The sequence below is a fragment of the Pelobates fuscus genome, chromosome 6, assembly GCF_036172605.1.
Source record: "Pelobates fuscus isolate aPelFus1 chromosome 6, aPelFus1.pri, whole genome shotgun sequence".
In the NCBI taxonomy this organism is placed as follows: Eukaryota; Metazoa; Chordata; class Amphibia; order Anura; family Pelobatidae; genus Pelobates; species Pelobates fuscus.
Window position 1 is genome coordinate 48,631,261 of NC_086322.1, and position 19,551 is coordinate 48,650,811.

A 19,551-nucleotide genomic window follows, 5' to 3' on the forward strand; every position below is an offset into this window, starting at 1 on the left:
AAATTGAACTTTAATCACATACAGGGGGCTCTTGCAGGGTCTAGCAAGCTATTAACATAGCAGAGGATAAGAAAATCTTAATTAAACAGAACTTGCAATAAAGAAAGCCTAAAAAGGGCTCTCTTTACAGGAAGTGTTTATGGAAGGCTGTGCAAGTCACATGCAGGGCGGTGTGACTAGGGTTCATAAACAAAGGGATTTAACTCCTAAATGGCAGAGGATTGAGCAGTGAGGCTGCAGGGGCATGGTCTATACACCAAATCTGCTTCATTAAGTTGTTCAGGTGACTATAGTGTCCCTTTAATGATTATGCAAAATGTCCAGTGAGCCACAGGTAGAGCAGACGTCAGCTATTTTTTTTGTTATTCAATTTTACTATAAAATCATCTTTTTAAATAAAATCACTATTTGTAGAATGTAGGGTAAAAAAAACACTCTACGCCGGGATATCTTGGCCTGCAGAAACGTTGCAGACTGAGGTTCCAGCAAAGAAAACTCTAGTTCCACTTTTAGCTTGTGGTCCAAGCATAGGAATCTCCCATTCCCATTCATGTTTTGGGTTCCAGCAAAGGCATCTCTAGTACAACTTCTTCCTTGGGTTCCAGGACATGTACTTCTAGTTCCTGTTCCTACGTGCATTGACTCTAATCCCATTTCTTGTTTTAGGTCCCAGTAGAGTTAACTCTAGTTACACGTTTTGTTTTGGGGGTTCTAGAGAATTTAACATTAGTTCTAGTTCCTAACTGGAGTTCAGCTCAGGTAGCTTCAGTGCCAGTTCCTACATCAGGGGTGCCCAAAAGGTAGATCCCCAGATGTTTTAAAACTACAACTTCCATGATCCCTTGTCATTCTAAAGGCATGCAAAAACACACAAAGCATCATGGTAGGTGTAGTTCTACATCTGGGGATGTACCTTTTGGGCACCCCCGTCCTACATGATTTTCTAGTGGAAACGCCTCCACATTTCTCGCTTCTTGTTTGGGATTCCAGCCAGGTAGCACTAGTTACAATTCTTGCTTGGGTCCAGCCCAAATCACAATTTTTTGTTTCGGACCCAAAGTGAAGGCAAATCTACTTCCCGTTCTTGATTGGGGTTCTAGTACAGGTATCTCTCGTCTCACTTCTTGTGTGTGGATTCAGTACAAGTACCTTTACCTCCAAAAAGAAATGCTATCCTGGTCCATTTAAATCTATAATTTTACGTTTTATTGAAAACTATTATACTCACATTTTTCCATTGTTTTTTTTTTCTTCTTACAGCAGAACAAAACACTTTTTACAGTGGCTGTGATTAAAGCAGAATCTTCTTCATAGTTGCTATTTTTTTTTTTGCCCCCTAAATGGAGCTTTTGAGCAGATTTATATTTGTAGATTTCAAATTGAAATGTGCTTTCTTCCCGAATTAGCAATGGAATTTCCAACTTGCACATTGGTAAAATGGGCTGATTATGTCTCTTTTCATTGCTGACAAGCAGATGGCTTATGTTACAAAGGATTTTGAAAGTTTGCAATGCAGTAAAGGGGACACTAAAGCTGGGACTCTGTTGCACATTCTCCTCTTGATCAGATCAGTGAAAGGCAATTCTTAAGAAACAGAAAGATTTGAGGAAACACCTTGTAGACACAAAAAAATCTCCCTGTGCACAGCTATGGTAACAGAATATATTCTTTTATCATGTAAATCAAATTGTTGTTTCTGATTTGTGCCAGCTGTTGAGCTGAATATGATAAAATAAAAAAATAGTTTTTCAATAGATATTTGTCTCTCAGGGAGATACATCCACAGGTTAACCCATTCAGTATCAAGTGTGATTCAATAATAAAAATATTTTATTTTTAAACTGGGCCCCAGAGCTAGCATATGAACTTATAAAATAAAAATTAAAAAAGCAACTTTGCCTACAGAGTGCATTTCAGGGAGTGTTCATCAATATTTAATATTGATTCCATGTAAGAAAAATGTATGATGTTCCTTGTCAAGCAATAATTTATATATGTTCCAAAAACTGCATTGAAGTACAATTATTGTGCTAATCGTTACAGTAGATAACCACAAATAGCTAAACAGTTGGCAAATGCCCTGCTTATGGAGGAGATTTGTAAAGAATCTGTAGGCGTTTTGGGGAATGCAGATTCCCATACACCAGAAGAATGCAATCATTTTAGGACTGCATGTGGCCAGTTACCTGACTTTGATGCTCGTTTGATGTAGTACAGTGCAAGTTTATATTGTAGCCGGCACTCAAGCAGACTTTGACCTTTCACTTCCCACATCCAATCAAACTCCAAAACAAAATCTTGTTTATGAAACTAAACACTTTGCTCATGTTATTATATGCCAATTGGATTTCTACAACCAGTTCCTTTTGGCTTTATACAAGCCCAGATTACCCTTTAACAGCTCTAGAATGAATGTTACTGCCAGGTGCATCTTGCTGAACACTACTCCACTCACCCCTTACTCAGTCCTAACAAGCCTCGATCAGTTTAAAGGGACACTCTAGTGCCAGGAAAACAGTTTCCCGGGCACTGCAGGTCCCCTCTTCCTCCCACCCCCCTTCCCATGTTTCTGAAGGGGTGAGGTCCCTCGGCGGTGGTTTAGGGTCCGCCTACGCTCTCACCCTGCTAAGTGGGAAAGGACATCGCACCCAGGCCACTTCATTGATAAAGCATTATGAGTACCTTTAAGGAACAGAGGTGTTTTACTATCAGCTTGCACAGTCCATGACTCAGCTCTCCCCATAGAGGAAAGCCTTCTCTATTGTGTGCTCAGGCCATTTCGTTAGCATGCATTCAATGTAAGGGTTATTCACCAATGGGAGAATTCAAAGTGAATTTAAAATAAGACCAAAGTGGTCGAATTTGAAGCATCGCTGACCAAGCATTTTTTCAGTTTGGCTATGATCTGAAATGTGAAATTTACTTTTAATTTTTACATTAATGACTAATCTTATCAGGGAGTAGCTAGAAATGACAGTTTAAGTAGCTTTAACTCTTTCAGTGCCAAAGTAGCACTTACATCTTGCATTTTCAAGTGGATAATTACAACAATATAAAATACATACCTTTTAAACAATGAAAGAAAGTATATCAATGGTATACATCTCAACAGCAATGTGTTCGTACTTAGAACCAACCATTTACATGTGTGTAAAACTTGTTTGGGCCAGGCCATTTTCATCTACTGCATTTACCGAATTTTAGGTTCAAGGCACCCTTAATATTTCATTATTTTTCCAATACGCTCCAAGTAAAAAAATTCTAGGTTTTATACATATACTGGACCCATGTTCAGCAGAAATGTTTCCCTGTCAAGGGCAGATCCAGAACCTAATCTCAGAAGGGGCACTGGTAGGATTTCAATAAACAACCCAAACACAACTACAGTACTCTGTAGTGGTTATGGTGCCAGGGTAAGTAGTCAAACTGTTTTAAAAAGTTTGAGAACTTACCTGGGGTCTGCTGGGGGTCCACTAGAGTGTAGAATGAAGTGTGTGAGGGGTGCAGTGTGCAAGGGGAACGAGAAGTGTTATTTTGGGTATGTGGAGAGGAAATAAATATAAACTTTAAAAAAAAGTTCTTATCCTTCTTTCCTTTGCCCGGGGCAGGGGGGTGAAACAGTAGAAGATCTGGTGGTCCAAGTGGTGAGAGTGAGCTATAGCAGCTCCTGAGGCTAGAATTCACTCTCGTGAGATTCAGTGTTGCCATGGTATGTGACATTGCCTCAGGCTTGTGAGCGAACCGAGCAGAGCTGCAGGTTAGAGCTCCCCTGGGTACTCCCTCTCCTCCATGTGAGAATAAAGCACAGCATTATTTTATCTGTGCCATGATCATAGCACCGGGGAAACCTTTTATGGTGCCCAAGGGTGCTGCGGCACATTGTTTGGGAAAACACAAGCCTACTAGATAAGCGTTAGAATTTAATATTTTTACCTAATTGAGTGTAAAGTAAAATGTGGATTGTACCGGGCAGTCACAGCCAGCTAGGCTGTAACTTCTGACAAAACTGCACAGACTAAAATAATTTATACACCATTGCATTGACAATGGAAAAAGACAACCTCTGTGCCTACAAGTGTCCATTCAAATTTTTGGGCAACACAAGTCAAGAGTCGGGACTACTTTTCTTTACGTATAGCAATTATGTTTAAAAAAACTGATCTTAACCAATTCATGCCATTAGGATGTTACAACTGTCCACCACATCATAATGTTGGCATGGGTTGTCCTAGTATTGTTTGACCAGGGTTAAATACCAGCTCACACTAGGGAGACCCAGGTATTGTTAACTGGGGCCTTATCATTCCCAGACTGACCAATGGTACACATGCATCGCTCAATATGATATGCAGCCATTTGCTCCAATCTGTAGTACTTTCGTTGCTTAGAGAGTCTTTAGAGGTGGTGGAACTGCTTATTTACAAAATACAGGGCTCGAACCAGGAATAGGAAAGGATAGCAAGTGGTTTATTTAGAAAAACAAAATGTTCATTACAGATGAAATGGTAAACAAGAACAAAGTATACAACCAACATTTACAATATTTTTACATAATCATTAACAATTTAAAAGTTAACAATATCAAGTTATAACTTCCAGCATAGGAACAGTTTCATATATTTACAGGATAATCAGGCAATGTTCATACTACTTCAAACCTACTCCGTAAACACCTGCATGAATCAATATACAGGAACCCATTGCCTTTCGATGTTACACAATCAAAGGTTTGCAGATATTTTTTTAAAAAGGCTGTGCATTCATCACAACAGATAGAGCTGAACACTGCCCCATAAGAATCTGTGGTAATGACAAGACTTTTTACTGGACTATACACATTACTTGCTCACCATGTAAGTTCTGCTCCAAAAAAAAACAAAATAAGTTAACAAAAATGTAGATATGCTTGTTGAGAAAATCACGGTCAGGAGTGCAATGAGAACATAAGAGTCTAGACTACTTGTCAGCAATAGAAACATGCATGACATGCATGAGGTAGAATGCAGGCATTTTGGGGTGGACAAAAGGTATACCCCCACTGCAACTTCCATAATGCTTTGTCATTCTAAAGGCTGGTAAAGCATGGCAACTGCAGTTTTAAAATGTCCAGTGATCTAACTTTTGTCTTAGTCCTGCTTTACAAGAACCATTTAAAGTCTGAAACATAACCAGATAATACCAAGTATGTCCACTAGAGGGCACTGCTACTCTTCAGTTTAAAAAAAAAAATCAATTACAGAAAAGATACAGATAAGCAGATACTGATGGGTCAATCTGACCGATTTAATATCAACATGTTATCTCACAATGTTGTGGGTAGATGTAGTATATACAATGGGCAGGGTGTCCTGAAATCCAGAGAAAATGTGTGTGCTAGAATTAAGCTGCATTATTTTGGGGTGAGTGTCCAAGAAAACAAAAAGGATGTGGGGGGATAAGGCATGGATACCACCTGTACTGGGAATATATGAAGCACTCAAAAGATTTAACATTTAAAGAAATGCAACTTCAGAACACATTAAGCCAAATTACTTGACAACATAACAGCACGTGCTTATGTTAATATGTGGCATACAAGTCTAGTTTCTCAAATCGATGTATTTAAATAGGATGCCTTTTCTGCATGCTGGAAGTCCACAAATGGTCCTAAGTAAGAAGTGAGCTGTTTAATTTGCACCCACGGATTTGACTAGCAATGTGTAGAATTTTTTTTTAAAAGTGGACATTGTAACCAGTTTGCAAAATTATCACATTAAAGATGGTATTACTCCCTGCTAGCCGATAGGTTCCTTTATGTGTACATATTAACAAAGGAGGACACCATACAAGCTGCAATGTGGCTCACATTTCAGATTCTCATTTATATGCTCCTGTCCATTGGAACAGCAATTTGAGAACATTAGGTATTTATAAACCACACATTCATTCTGTGCAGACTGAAAGCACAATGCATAGATGTATAGCTACCAGGAGCAGAACTTAATTCTCATATCGCAGCAGACCAGTTCTTGACGACTTAGCACGTGGGACAGACTGATACAAGTTTAAATTAAAGCTGTACATTTTACAGGTGAAACCAACGATACAGCATGGCAGCCCAGACTTCAATTGAGCACTACATATAATGTTTGCAGAACCATAAAAGGCCTAAATCCATAGTGAAACATTCCCACAGTTCAGAGCAGATATCATTCCTTCACAATTTTATTAACTGGTCAAAGCCTACTTTTTAAAGGTTATTTCCATTAACTAGTATGCAACTTTGGAAAATGCTTTTAGAGAAAGGCACTAAAGGGTTACTCTAAGGACTGACCACTTCAATGTTCTGAAGAATCGTGGTAGGAGGACCCTGTATGTGCAATGCAGCATATACATAGGCACTTTAAATTGCAGCTAGAAGTGCAACTCCACAGCAGCAGTGTTATTAGCCAATTTCCATTCTATAAATATTCCTTGCTCAGGCACTCCATCCTTTGATAACTGACACCCTCAGTCAATGATTGACCAGAACAAACACCATCTGGCTACTTAAGTGCCTTTTGCTGTAGTGCTAATAATGCTTGGAGTAACCCTTTAAGAAGGCCATTAACAGGAGTTTAATTATTCTGAAAAATTAAAGTGGGAACTATAAGAGGACTCTACATCTTACACTCACCCAGATAGCATGTAAGCAGAACCGGGTTTCTGAACACATGCTGCAGAAATCCTGATGTACCATCTCATGCAATGCATGTGTTCTAATATCCCTTAGCTTTAGTTAGATACAGCTCTGCTGCTCCAAGACGAAGTGCTTACTTAACGTAGCTGCCTATTAGTTACCAGCACCAATATTGTACAGGCCAGCAATGCCCAAGCACGCCAGCTGATACGGGGTATATTGACGACCATGATCACAGCGGTGAGACAAAGATTAGGCATGGCAGGTAAATACTGGCCTCTAATATGTGTAATGGACATTCTGTACAGATAATATAAGAAAATTACATGCAGAAATTCTGATAAGTAGTATGAGTTCAGTAAATAAATTTAAAAATTACATAATGTTAGCTTAAAAGTTCAGCATCATTTGTTTCGTTCAAGCATACATCCAGATCAAAGTCATCTTCCACTGTTTCAACTTTCCTGACTTTGGTTGGTGTTCCTGTAAACTAAAGAGATACATCCTCTGTTAGATCAGCCTGTGAGCAATTACAGCACACTGCAAACATGACTTTCGACTTAGATACATTTCCTGAGCCTTCGACATAGAAGACTAGACATACAGTTAAGTGTCTTGCAGATCAATATCAAATTGGCAGGCTCCAAAATGCAGTCTTTCCTCTACATGCCTGCATTGAACAGCGCTAGAAGCATTGTGACAACCATTCCAAGCAGTTCCAACACTTCACAATGATGTTCCTCTAATTGTAAACTGCCAAATTAGTGCTTTAGGTTTATTTTATGATCTGTTTGAAGCATTTTCCAGCATGCAAGAAAAACTATTTAGGACAAGGTCTGAAAATATCAAATAGATTAATAGAGTCAACTAACTAACAAGACAGCAGTCCGCTGTTCTTACAGTCATGTAAAAACCTCAGAACCATGTTCGGGGGAGGGGGGCGGATGAAACTGTAGACCCAATCTGACAAGCAGCTAAATATCCTTTGGATTTTGCACTAACAAGTTGATTTGCCCCTCCCAAGCACACAGGTGAAAGGCCTGATAGATGATAGGACCGCCTTTACAGAATGCTTTGAACTCTGCATAAAATGATAAAATCAGTTGAGCTCTATAACCTTATGTTTCGGAGCATAGCCTTTCAAATCCTCCATCTGGGGAGCTATTGGGCCCCTGGTAGCATCCAGTGTGCCTTAGTCAGCAAGATTGCTAGTCTGTCCCTTGCAAGGGTTTTGAACAGTAATATGGAGAGGCAATTTTCAATCTTTTAGAATACTTGTCATAACAAAGGAATTACATCCCACTTGCGTACTGTACTGCCACCAGATCAGGAAAAAGTACACCCTCTAAGAATTCTATGGTTTTAGATATGACAGTTATCTGTTCCTTAGCAGGTCTTAAAATTGGGTCAATACAACCTCAGATGAACACATTACATATTAGTGTCATGATTCAACAAAAAGACAAAATGGAGAAGCTGCGTGAAAAACCAAGTACACCTTATGATACAACATGTAGAATCACATTTAGCAGCAATAACACAATAGTCCAAAAAAGTCAGAAACATTGTTTTGATAGAATTTGTGACCACTCTTTACGTTTCTTCAGTTCATTGAAATTTGCAGGCATTTATTTATGCAGTTTTCTTAAGGTTCCACCACAGCATGTCAGGTTCAGGTCTGTACTTTGACTGGGCCATTGCAACACCATAAATCCTCTTTCAGCCATTTTGTTGCAGATTTGCTGGTGTTCTTGGGCCTGAGGCAGGATAACATTTTGGCCAAATTTTAGCTCTGACATATGGCCTCACATTTGACTAGAATACAGGGTGGGGAACCTTCGGCCCTCCAGATGTTGTGGACTACATCTCCCTTGATTCTTTGCTAGCATTATGGGAGATGTAGTCCAAAACAACTGGAGGGCCAAAGGCTCCCCAGCCCTGCTATAATGCCATGCTATAGAGGAGTCCATTGTCGAGTCAATATATGCAAGGTTCCCAGGTCCTGTGGCTACAAAACAAGCCCAAAACATCACATCAGCACAAACGTGGCACTGCATTATAGCCAAACGTCTCCACTTTGGTCTCATCTGCCCAAAAGACACCGTTCCAGAAGCCTTCTTCAGATGCAACGTTGCAGACCTAAGCCGTGCTTCCATGTTCCTTTTAGAGAACATAAGCTTTCTCCAAGCAATCCTTCCGAACAAACCATACTTCTTCAGTCTTTAAAATTGTACTGTCATGAACGTAAACATTTAACATACCAAGGTCTACAGATTCTGAGATGTAACTTTGTCTTTTGCAATTTCGCTGGTCTGACATTGGAGTGAATTTGCTGGGAAGTCCATTACTGGAAAGATTGACAACCGTCTTGAAGGTTTTTTTTAACTTTAGAACAATCTCTCAGTGTAGGACTGACTTTAAATTGTATGGAAATGGCATTATAACCCTGTCCAGTTTGATAGACAGCAATAACTGCTGCTCTAAGACCATTGATTAGGTATTTCATCATCGGCATTGTGTCAACACACCTGAATGCTCCAGACCATAAACAGATAAAACAACATCTTTTATAGAGGTGGTTACACTTTCTGATGGTCAAGGTCATTTGATTAGCAGCACATGTCTGCTACTTGGCCTCTTCATTCCCATAGAAGCAATAAGGGTATAGTGCCAAACATGGCTTCTCCATTTTAACTTTAGTTTGTTAAATCATGACACTAATGGCATGTGTTCATCTTGTATTTACCTAATTTTAAGATCTGCTAAGGAACAGATTATTGACAGTATGCCCTGATACATAAAACCATAGAATTCAAATAGGGTGTACTTTTTTTTAACCATGACTGTACACATTAAAACACTTTAATACAAGCAGCAATATCTATAGAAAAATTGAATCATGACTCAAAACTGACTTCTAAAAAAGTTTTGGCTCTAAAATGTTTGTTTTATATACACAGTATAAATATTAACATACATACAGTTATGCTGCCTATTACACAGCTGTACTAGCACAAGATACATGCAAATTATAAACTTACAAGGCTCTCGTCTGATCCAGTATCTGAACAACAAGTTATCATGTCTTCATTGCTGTAAATGAAACAAATATATGAATTATAAATGTATGACTACCAAGACATGCAACACAACCTGTTTGACCATTGCTTGTTTAACCAGAATTACAGTTACTAGTGTAAAACTACTGTATGTCTCAATCTTTGCCTATATAATTAAGACCAGCTTACTTTAGATTGCCCAACTATTCCAGATGCCATAAAAATGCTTTTCTGAAAACAATGTTAGTGTAAAGTCAAACTGCCTTTTGCTTTCTGAATGAACCATACACCAAATCGTCAGGTAGCAGTGTCTGATTGACAGAGGAAGAGGCTTATTAAAACTCATTCTCTGAGATTCTGGCTGAGGGAGTTAAATCTACATCTGAAGTAATGTCAAGTGAGAGGAAACCACTTGCCAAGTGTCCTTTTACTCAGACCTCTACATCTAGTAAAGAAAAAAAAAACAGAACAGATGTCAGGGTGCACAATTGTTTACTTGATAAGCATTAATCAGAAGCTTTGTAACTGTGCTTTAATGAACCCAGAATGTTATTATGGCCTCTCTTCCAAACAGACAGGCACATCTTGGATGTCAGTTTGCAGAGAAAGACAACTTAAAAGGAGATTTTGGAATACACTTAATTTGAAGAGATAGAGCCAGAGCAATATTCTCGTAGTCTACCATAGATGCGTAAATCTATGCCACCCATGAGCGATCTACTGCTGGCTGTGTGGCAGGCCCCAGTGAGAATCCATGTTAGCATGACTACAGACAATTTGTATAAAATATTGTCAGTGAAGAAAAAAAAAAAAAAAAAAGGCTGGTGCTAGTTAGGATGACACTAGAAATAAATTAAACTTACAATGGCTGTAGTTCGCTGCCTTCCTCTGTAGGTGGATCCCATGCATGAAGAGCAATCTTCCACAGTTTAATTTGCTGGTCCCAAGATCGGCGACTGTACTTTTTAAACTTATTGGGTGTTCTTGGGTGAACACCTGGTTGTCGTACATGCCTGAAAGATCAAGTCATTAAAAAAAAAATTTATTTTTTCAAAAAGCTTTGAGAGCAAACAAATCTTATGAATTAATTGTATTTGTAAATTTGTATCAACACATCTTTATTTTCACCCTGCATAACAAATTTTCAGAAACCTCTACTGGCAGTCTTCCTGACCTCAACTAGGGGCATTTACAATTCCAAAACAATAAAAAAAACTGTCTGCAAATCAAATGTTGCCGATAGCGGTATTTGAAGGACTGTGCAGTAGGCATGTTGATGTATTCAAAGGCACAGCAGGAATTCCAGAACTGGAAACAAGGAGTGTGATTACCTTTTTTTTTTTTAAAAAAAAAAAAACAATGGGGGTGGGAAAAAAGGCAACCTAGAGTCATAACATTTTGGGGGCTTTAAGAATTCCCTTTAAGAATTATGTGCTAGTAGTAAATTTTGACAAAATAAACCTTTAACCCATTAAGGACACATGACGTGTGTGACACGTCATGATTCCCTTTTATTCCAGAAGCTTGGTCCTTAAGGGGTTAAGAATCGCAGTAACAGGATAATCCTTACGCAAATAACACCATACCTTGGCACGTCTTTTAAATATCTGTCGTAAGCTAGTGTGTTCTTTCCATAGTTGATCTGCTTCTGTCTTCTTGCTAGAATAGAAGCATCAGTTTCCAGTTCTCCAGGAGTGGATGAATCCTTTGAATCAGAACTGAAAGAAAGCAAAGGATAGTTAAGCCCTACATGCAAAGAACCCAAAATGCACTCCATGAACAGACTGAATTAGTGGCTTAATATTACAGAGATGCTTTCCCATAAACACTCATGAATCTGAGTTATGCCATGAAGATATGTTCAAGTGAGCTAGTCGCACTGTTGTGTATAAAGTTGAAGCTTTATCAACTGCAAGTTGGAGTGTCCTAAATATGCATACATTTAAAGAAACACTAGGCACCAAAACAATTTAAGCTTGATGAAGCAGTTTTTGCTGTACAGATCATGCCACTGAAATCTCACTGCTCAATTCTCTGCCATTTAGAAGTTAACAGTTAAAAGCCACCCTGCAAAGAAATGTAATATTTACGCTTCCCTTATTACAGTGTTTAATTTAGAATTCTCTTTCTCCAACTCTGTTAATGGCATTCAGGAGTCTTGTGTGTGATAGCTGAACAGAGCATAAGGCAAGAATTTCTGAAGCAATATTTGATTGAAAATTAAACCTTTTTTCAATATTGGTTGTCACAGACAGGAAAGATGTGGTTCATGTAGCAAGAAAGCCATATTTAACTTCAAAATGGCAGAGAATTGAGCAGAGACTGCAGATGCATTTTAGTTGAAGTTGCTTTGGTGAGTCCATATACATATTTAGTACAGACATACTCAAATCTAAAACACGTTTTGTGAATCAAAACAGTACAAAGGTACTCTGAAAAAAACTGAAATGGCATGTCCTCAAGTCAAATCAGTTTTAGCTTGCCTATAACCTTTACATACATTCCATTTGCCCATCAGACTAGTCTTACCCAAAAGGGCAGCCCAGAAAAAAAAAATAATATTAGGCAGGTCCCATGTTTACACAATGTAGACGGCACATTCTTCTATTTGCGGATAACAGTAACTGTACATTTAGTTATATACCTAAAAATCTGAATGTTTGTGACATGATGCCACTTACCTTTCAGAAGACAATCTTCTTTCCCTTGTTGCAAAGTCGCTAATCAGAAGCCTTCTCTTGTACCTAAAAATGTATTAAAAACAAATAAACCTTTAAATTCTGACAACTCAAATTGTTCATGTTGCACCAAAAGAAAATAATTCTAAACAGAATGTGCAATAAAGAGGGCTTAAACATTAGATCTCTGTAGAAATTAGGAAGGCTGTGCAATATCATGTAGGATGGTGTGACTACAGCTGAATAAACCAAGTTATTTAACTCCTAAATGGCAGAAAGTTGAGCAGCGAGACTGCAGCTTGAGGATTAGTACTGGTATGTATAAAGCACCAATATTTTCTGCAGCGCTAATCTACACTAAAACTGCTTTATTAAGCCATTTAACCTCAAAATGAACAGGGGGCGGGGCCAGGCAGCCATGCCAGCAGGCTGCAAGTCACTGAGGAATTCAGCTATTTTGTTAAATACCCACCTTACTTTGCTTGAAACACCCTGGAAGTCTGTGGTACAAGGTCCTGGAGCACCGGAAGTTGGGTGGGTTCTCAGTCCTTGAGAGATACTCTGGGGCTTGAGGACTGAGGCCTACCCAGGAGGGGAGTGTGGGGTATGGCCGCTGCCTCGCTTTCGACTCCGGCTAATACAAAGCTACAACATACCAGAAGCGCCCCCCCCCCCCAGGCCCTGTTTACCCCCCTTTTGAACCGATGCGGGTTATACCGGTCCCCCCCAGGCAAGCCATCACCCTTGCATCTCACCTGGGCAGCCCAACGCCGAAAGTAAATCGCTCCCACACGGCCTCACTAAAATGGACGACGGGGCGCAACAATGCCACTGGCCAAAACAGATGAGCCCGTTGTGGCGCGCTGAAGCAGTGCATGTGAAAGCCCGAGCTGACACCGTGGGGATCCTCAGCAAACACCCCTGGAATAAGCAAGACAGGCAAGAACCACAGCAGCCTGCATCTTTTATACTTACCCGCACTGCAGTGGCAATCCATCAACGTGGGTCCAGTGCGTGCCCCAACTGAGTAAGCCTTACAAACATTTATTAAACCAACGACAGCGACCAACACTGGAAGAACGCTCAGGGAAGTTATCCCCATGCACCAATACCATGTGGCACGGAAAGTACTGCGCCCATACCCATTCACGATCTGCAAACACTGTGCCCTATGGCGAGACTTTGGGACTCAGTAGGCCTCTTGGATGCCCTACAGGAACTCCCCATGCCTAGGAAGAGGCTGCTTTTTCTTTCCTCATCTTCCACATAGCCAGAGCCAGCAGCAACCCCAGCTTCCCACGACAACACTTAAGACACACAGTGTAATTTAACAATAATAGCCTAATCAGATGTTAGAGGCTACATTTACTAATAAGCGTGCATCTCCTCTGTTAATGTTAAAAGTACATATTAGTTTTAATTTCCTGCCTACTGCTGACAGTCCATCATGCTACAATATACCTGGTGGTAATTAAAATTTACTTTAACAAGCTTGTGACCTCACAATTTAACAAAAATGTCAGTACCTGAATCTAAAACCGTACCTCGTAAGTCATAACGAGTAACTGACACATACGATTAACTCTTTATGAAACCACAATAATTTTAAATAGTGCTGTGAATCAGACAGGTTATGCCTTTTACTGGATGATATATTATGTTGATACCTACTACAATGTCTATTCATTTGTGAACATGCAAAGCACTACAAAAATAAGTTAAAAAAAAAACTCAGCAAAATTAACCATACAGATTTTGATGCCACAACAGACTTTAAAGTGCGTATAACTTCACTCACTTTTCAGGCAGAGACACCAAGTATTCAACAAGAACAACATTTTGTTTCACATTCACTTCTCTTGAAAATAATCTATATTGGTGCTATAAATATTCTGTTCAACAAGGGAAATATACTTGCACCTCAAGTGTCAAAAGTGATCACTTCTAAACCTGCTAGAACAGCTAAGGAAATAGACCAAAATCATGCGACTCATTAGATATCCCTTAGTGGAATGTGTATTGTAGGTTAACATTTTTTCCTATGATCTACAAATTCCATATAGAAAAAAAGCCTCACAAAATTTCCAAATAATGTCTTCATACAGAAGCATTAAATCAGAGGCACGACCAAGGAGAGTACAGTTTAAGATGAGTAGACACCTACTTTGCCATATCTTTTTCAATTGTTTCTTTCAGAGACTCTTCCTCTTCCACTACAGAACCCCAATCTTTACATCTTGGCACTGGCTTGTGACTTTCTGGTGTGGTAAAACTGATAAAAAAATACAAAGAAATTATAAGCCAGATTAAGAACAATGTAACAGTAAGGGAGTTTATGACATTTGGCCAGAACTAGTCAACAATCAACACAAAGCTGAAAAATGTAGAGCAACTTTGCACTCCACTGGCCGAGTCAGCGGATTCTGCCAATGACCAGGAAAAATTGCCAAAATTGTTGTAAGGAGAGTGAGTGAATGCTAAGGCTGGCCCTTTGGGTATCAGTAGAAAGATTTTTGTAGCTTCCATGAAGAAAAGACCAAGACAGAATGCAAATTTGTTAAGTGCAACAGTTTAGCCTGTATAAAATATTTTATCAATGGCCACCAGTAAACTTGACATGATTTCCAAGAAACCACAAACCAACATGACATGGTGTAAAAAACAAAAACAGACATTTCCAAAGTTAATTTACACCTCATTACTGCAATCTTTTGCTTAAACTAGTAAATGCAATTAAGCTTTTACCAGAGGAAGTAATGTAATGGACACATCGCCACAAGAGGTCTGTACAATGTTATCACAATGATGCTCAAACAAGCTCATATTCACATGGTATGCTTTGGTTGAGCCAGGAAAAGCACATGTAAAACGTTATTTTTAGCCATTGGGTTGAGAAAAATCACGTGAAAGTTCTGCATTAAAAAGGGACACTGCCATAAAAGGCTACAGCAACAGGTGCAGTCCTGTGCTTACTCTACCAAGGTCAGCATAATGAGAAGATCTAGAACGCATTACGTTCAGAGCTACTAAGAGATTTAAGGTTATATGAAGCACCTGAATATTGCTAACCAATGGCAAACGTTATCTATCCCACTCCTAACAAACTTAAACACTATAGCGTTCGGAATACAAATCTGTATTCATAATGCTATAGAGACCTAGTCACCCTGTTCCGCAGGAAATAAATGTTATTAACCATTTATTTGCTTACCTTAATCCAGCACCGTTGACCACTCCATCGACATCTCCCAAGTGGAGCAGAATACGCATTCGCAGGCAGGCGCGTATCCACGCATTCAAACCCGCCCATAGGAGACCATTACTCAATGCTTTCCTATGGGGATCTTTTTTGATGCTGGATTCCGTCAAAGTGCTATTTGCTCCGTGTAAGTTGCGGAAGCAGCCCTTGTGGCTATCAGAGAGTCACTAGAGGCTGGATAAACCCTGGAGTGTAAACACAGCAGTTTCTCTGAAACTGCCAAGTTTTCAGCAGCAGGGTTAAAACTAGGGGGGACATGGCACCCAGATCACTTCATTGATCTGAAGTGGTCTGGGTGCCTATAGTGGTCCTTAAATGAATGACTATATGGTGAATAAGAGACAATATAAGTTCATATCAACCATGTTAAGGATAAGTCAACAAGAACTGAACCGGGAATTCTACGAAACCATCTCATGTACGTTACCTTTCATCTCGTCTATTATTTTCTATTTGCGGTTTGTCTTCATCAAACACAGTAGAATCTGTATCGTCAAAACGCCTGAACTTCCCATTGCAATGGCGTTTCCTTCCCTGAGACCAGCGGGATGGGGGGTGCGACCTATATTGAAAAAAATTTAACACAATTATAAGCAATTCATTGTATAGCTTAGATTAAAATAAAAACTAAATCAAGACAGTCAAGTTAATAAGGAGATTGCAAACAAAATAGGCATATACTAAAAACCAGCAAGGATGAGCGTAGAATTTGTATATAAAATATTTGAACGTTAAGTTGCTCTGCATATGCATCTACTAAAACTAAACTCCTTTGTTTAGGAATTACTCTTTGAGGAGGGTTATATCTGGTGGGTGTTTCCCTTTGTCATTGTAGGAAAGGAATAAGTTAATATTTTACCTTCAACACCATAAGAGTGCAAGAATTGCGAAAACTAAAAGCCATTTTCCTGCTAAAATCGAGACCTGAACTGATGCTGTATTCATCTATACAGACAATATTAGAAGACACGCCAGGGGTACAACAAAATTCCCATTGGGTAAATAATATTTAATCCCAATAGTTTAATTATATAAAAATAATGACACTGGCCAAATATAAGGACCCCAAACTACCAGGAGGCCTAGACAAAAGATACAAAATGCTACAATAAAAGCAATAGTAGTATTAACCTGGATAAAACAAATAGTTTATCCCATGCAGGGTAGGTCTGGGGGTGGGGTATCATCCAGCCAAATGTGCCCTTATGGGGGCAGGGCATGTTTCCGGCCCCAGTAAGCACAAACAGGGGGGAGGGGGCACATTATTGCCCTAGAAGGTGCTATATCAGGGTTTCCACATGGCCTTTACTTAGGTAGTAAATGAGTGCAGATCTATAATGAAATAAGTACCTTGCTAGAAAATACAGAGTGTAATAGCCAGTAACAGAGCAGGATTGCACACCACAAACCAACAACAAGCATGATGAACAAGGCACCAACAATGTGAGTAGCGCAGTACAAAACACGTATAACATAACACTATGTACAATGAATAATCAGCCGGCCAGCATGGTGTGCAGGCCTCAGGACACTGCTTGAGCCAGCCAAGTCCCCCATACCATCAGGCAGGCCACACACACTATATGGAGGATTTAGGGTGATATAATGTGATATTTTGGGGGTGAATTACCTGCTCTCGCGGTTATCAATGTTAGTCCATGCGTTACGAGACATGATTCCACTGAGCTCTACTTCCCGAGTGCGCAAACCGCGCCACAGACCTGCCCTTTATAGCCGCGCCTGGCGCCGGAATGTACCACCTCCAAAAAGTAGGGGGAGCCTCTGCTCGTCTACAAGCTCTTTACTCCCACCTCACCACGTACGCACTCAGACGGCCACTTGTACATTAGCATAAATAAGGTTTTCATTGACATCTCTGCAATTAGTGCGAAAAAATGATTTTTGAGCATAATCAATAAATGCAAAGTGCACGATAACCCCCCTACTGCGAAATGGAGGTGAACAAAACCAGAAGCTGTATCGCGGTTGGTGCGCCGTCTTGAGATGCTGTGCGGTGATTGGTGGAACGTGCTGTCAGTCAGCATTGTGTGTAGCAGCTGTTCATGTATAGGGGGTGTCTGTTTTGAATAATATTTCCCCGCCAAACATCAAGTCACACATTTTGGCGCAAAAAATTTCCCAATAGTAATACATAGCCAGACATTACTCTTTAAACACGAGGAGCTAAATCAAACTCTTAATATTTACAATATTTACTGTCCTCAGAATGATTATATATATATAGAGCTATATTTATGTATATGAATGTGTGTGTATATATATATATATATATATACATACTTATACACTCTCTTTCCCTAAAAATAAAAGATGTAAAAAATTCTGAATAAAGATATAAGATGCACTTAACTTATTATTTAATGTTTTATAGAACCCAGATAACAATATGCGATGCCTTTATTTATTGTTGTATAAAACCTGAATAAAGATATAAGATGCCTTTATTTAATGCTTTGTAAAAACTGAATAAAGATAGAAGATGTCTTTATTATTTACCATTTAAAAACAAACCTGAATAAATATATTTAAAAACATTTTTTTATTTAATACTAATAAACTTATATATGGGTTTGTGGATACGTCGATGACCGGAAATTTGGTATCACTTCACAAAAAGGCAAATTTGAAGAGAGACTCCATTTTGTCTCTGCTAGGAAGCCGCATGGCTGTTAGTGTTTAAGGTTCAGAAAACATAGATACAGGCTTGCCAAAACAAAGTATTTTTAAAAACACGAAAGGTTAAGATAACATAGTTATTACACATAGCTAGTAATACATAGCCAGACATTACTATTTAAACATGATGAGCTTTCGCAATATTGTTTTTTTTTTAATCAAACTATTAATTTTTAGAATATTTACTGTCCTTAGCATGACCTATATATATATATATACACACACACACACACTCTCTCTCACTCTCTCACTCTCGCTCAAAATAAAAGGAGTAAGGTAAAAAATCTAAATAAAGATACAAGATGCCTTTTTATTTAATACTATTAAACTCCTATATGGGTTTGCGGATACATTAATAGGCGGAAATTTGGTATCACTTCACAAAAGGCAAATTTGACGAGAGACTCCATTTTGTCTCTGCTAGGAAGCCGCATGGCTGTTAGTGTTTAAGGTTCAGAAAACATAGATACAGGCTTGCCAAAACAAAGTATTTTTAAAAACACGAAAGGTTAAGATAACATAGTTATTACACATAGCTAGTAATACATAGCCAGACATTACTATTTAAACATGATGAGCTTTCGCAATATTGTTTTTTTTTTTTAATCAAACTATTAATTTTTAGAATATTTACTGTCCTTAGCATGACCTATATATATATATACACACACACACACACTCTCTCTCACTCTCTCACTCTCGCTCAAAATAAAAGGAGTAATGTAAAAAATCTAAATAAAGATACAAGATGCCTTTTTATTTAATACTATTAAACTCCTATATGGGTTTGCGGATACATTAATAGGCGGAAATTTAGTATCACTTCACAAAAGGCAAATTTGACGAGAGACTCCATTTTGTCTCTGCTAGGAAGCCGCATGGCCTTGAGGTTTTTTTTATGTGTTCAAAAAACATAGATACAATCTTGACCAATAGAATTAAAATGTTAACATAGTTATTCAACATAGTAATACATAGCCAAACATTATTTTTTAAATATGATGAGCTTTTGCAAGTTTAATTTTATATTTAATCAAACTGTTAATATTCATAATATTTACTGTCCTCAGAATTATATATATATATATATATATATATATATATATATATATATATATGTATACACACACACATCTATCTGTCTGTCTGTCTATATATCTGTCTGTCTATCTGTCTATCTGTCTATCTATCCATATACAA

General features: G+C 38.6%; 1 protein-coding gene across 1 annotated transcript; it reads right to left on the reverse strand.

Annotated features, from left to right (window-relative positions):
* Window positions 1-6,315: 6,315 nt before the first annotated feature.
* On the reverse strand, window positions 6,316-17,379 carry SLBP (stem-loop histone mRNA binding protein). Its single transcript, XM_063457665.1, has 8 exons — window positions 17,285-17,379; window positions 16,082-16,216; window positions 14,560-14,667; window positions 12,399-12,461; window positions 11,304-11,435; window positions 10,581-10,730; window positions 9,700-9,751; window positions 6,316-7,148 (listed from the first exon to the last, which is right to left on the reverse strand). The coding sequence occupies exons 1-8, from the start codon at window positions 17,326-17,328 to the stop codon at window positions 7,044-7,046; spliced, it is 789 nt and encodes a 262-aa protein (XP_063313735.1). The 5' UTR covers window positions 17,329-17,379; the 3' UTR covers window positions 6,316-7,043.
* Window positions 17,380-19,551: the final 2,172 nt, after the last annotated feature.

Coding starts and splice junctions, on each gene's coding strand:
- SLBP (XM_063457665.1), bottom strand. CDS start 17,328: ATGTCTCGTAACGCATGGACTAACATTGATAACCGCGAGAGCAG. Junction 16,217..17,284: donor ATTGATAACCGCGAGAGCAG/GTAATTCACCCC, acceptor TTTTCAATATAG/GTCGCACCCCCCATCCCGCT. Junction 9,752..10,580: donor GGCAGCGAACTACAGCCATT/GTAAGTTTAATT, acceptor TTTCATTTACAG/CAATGAAGACATGATAACTT.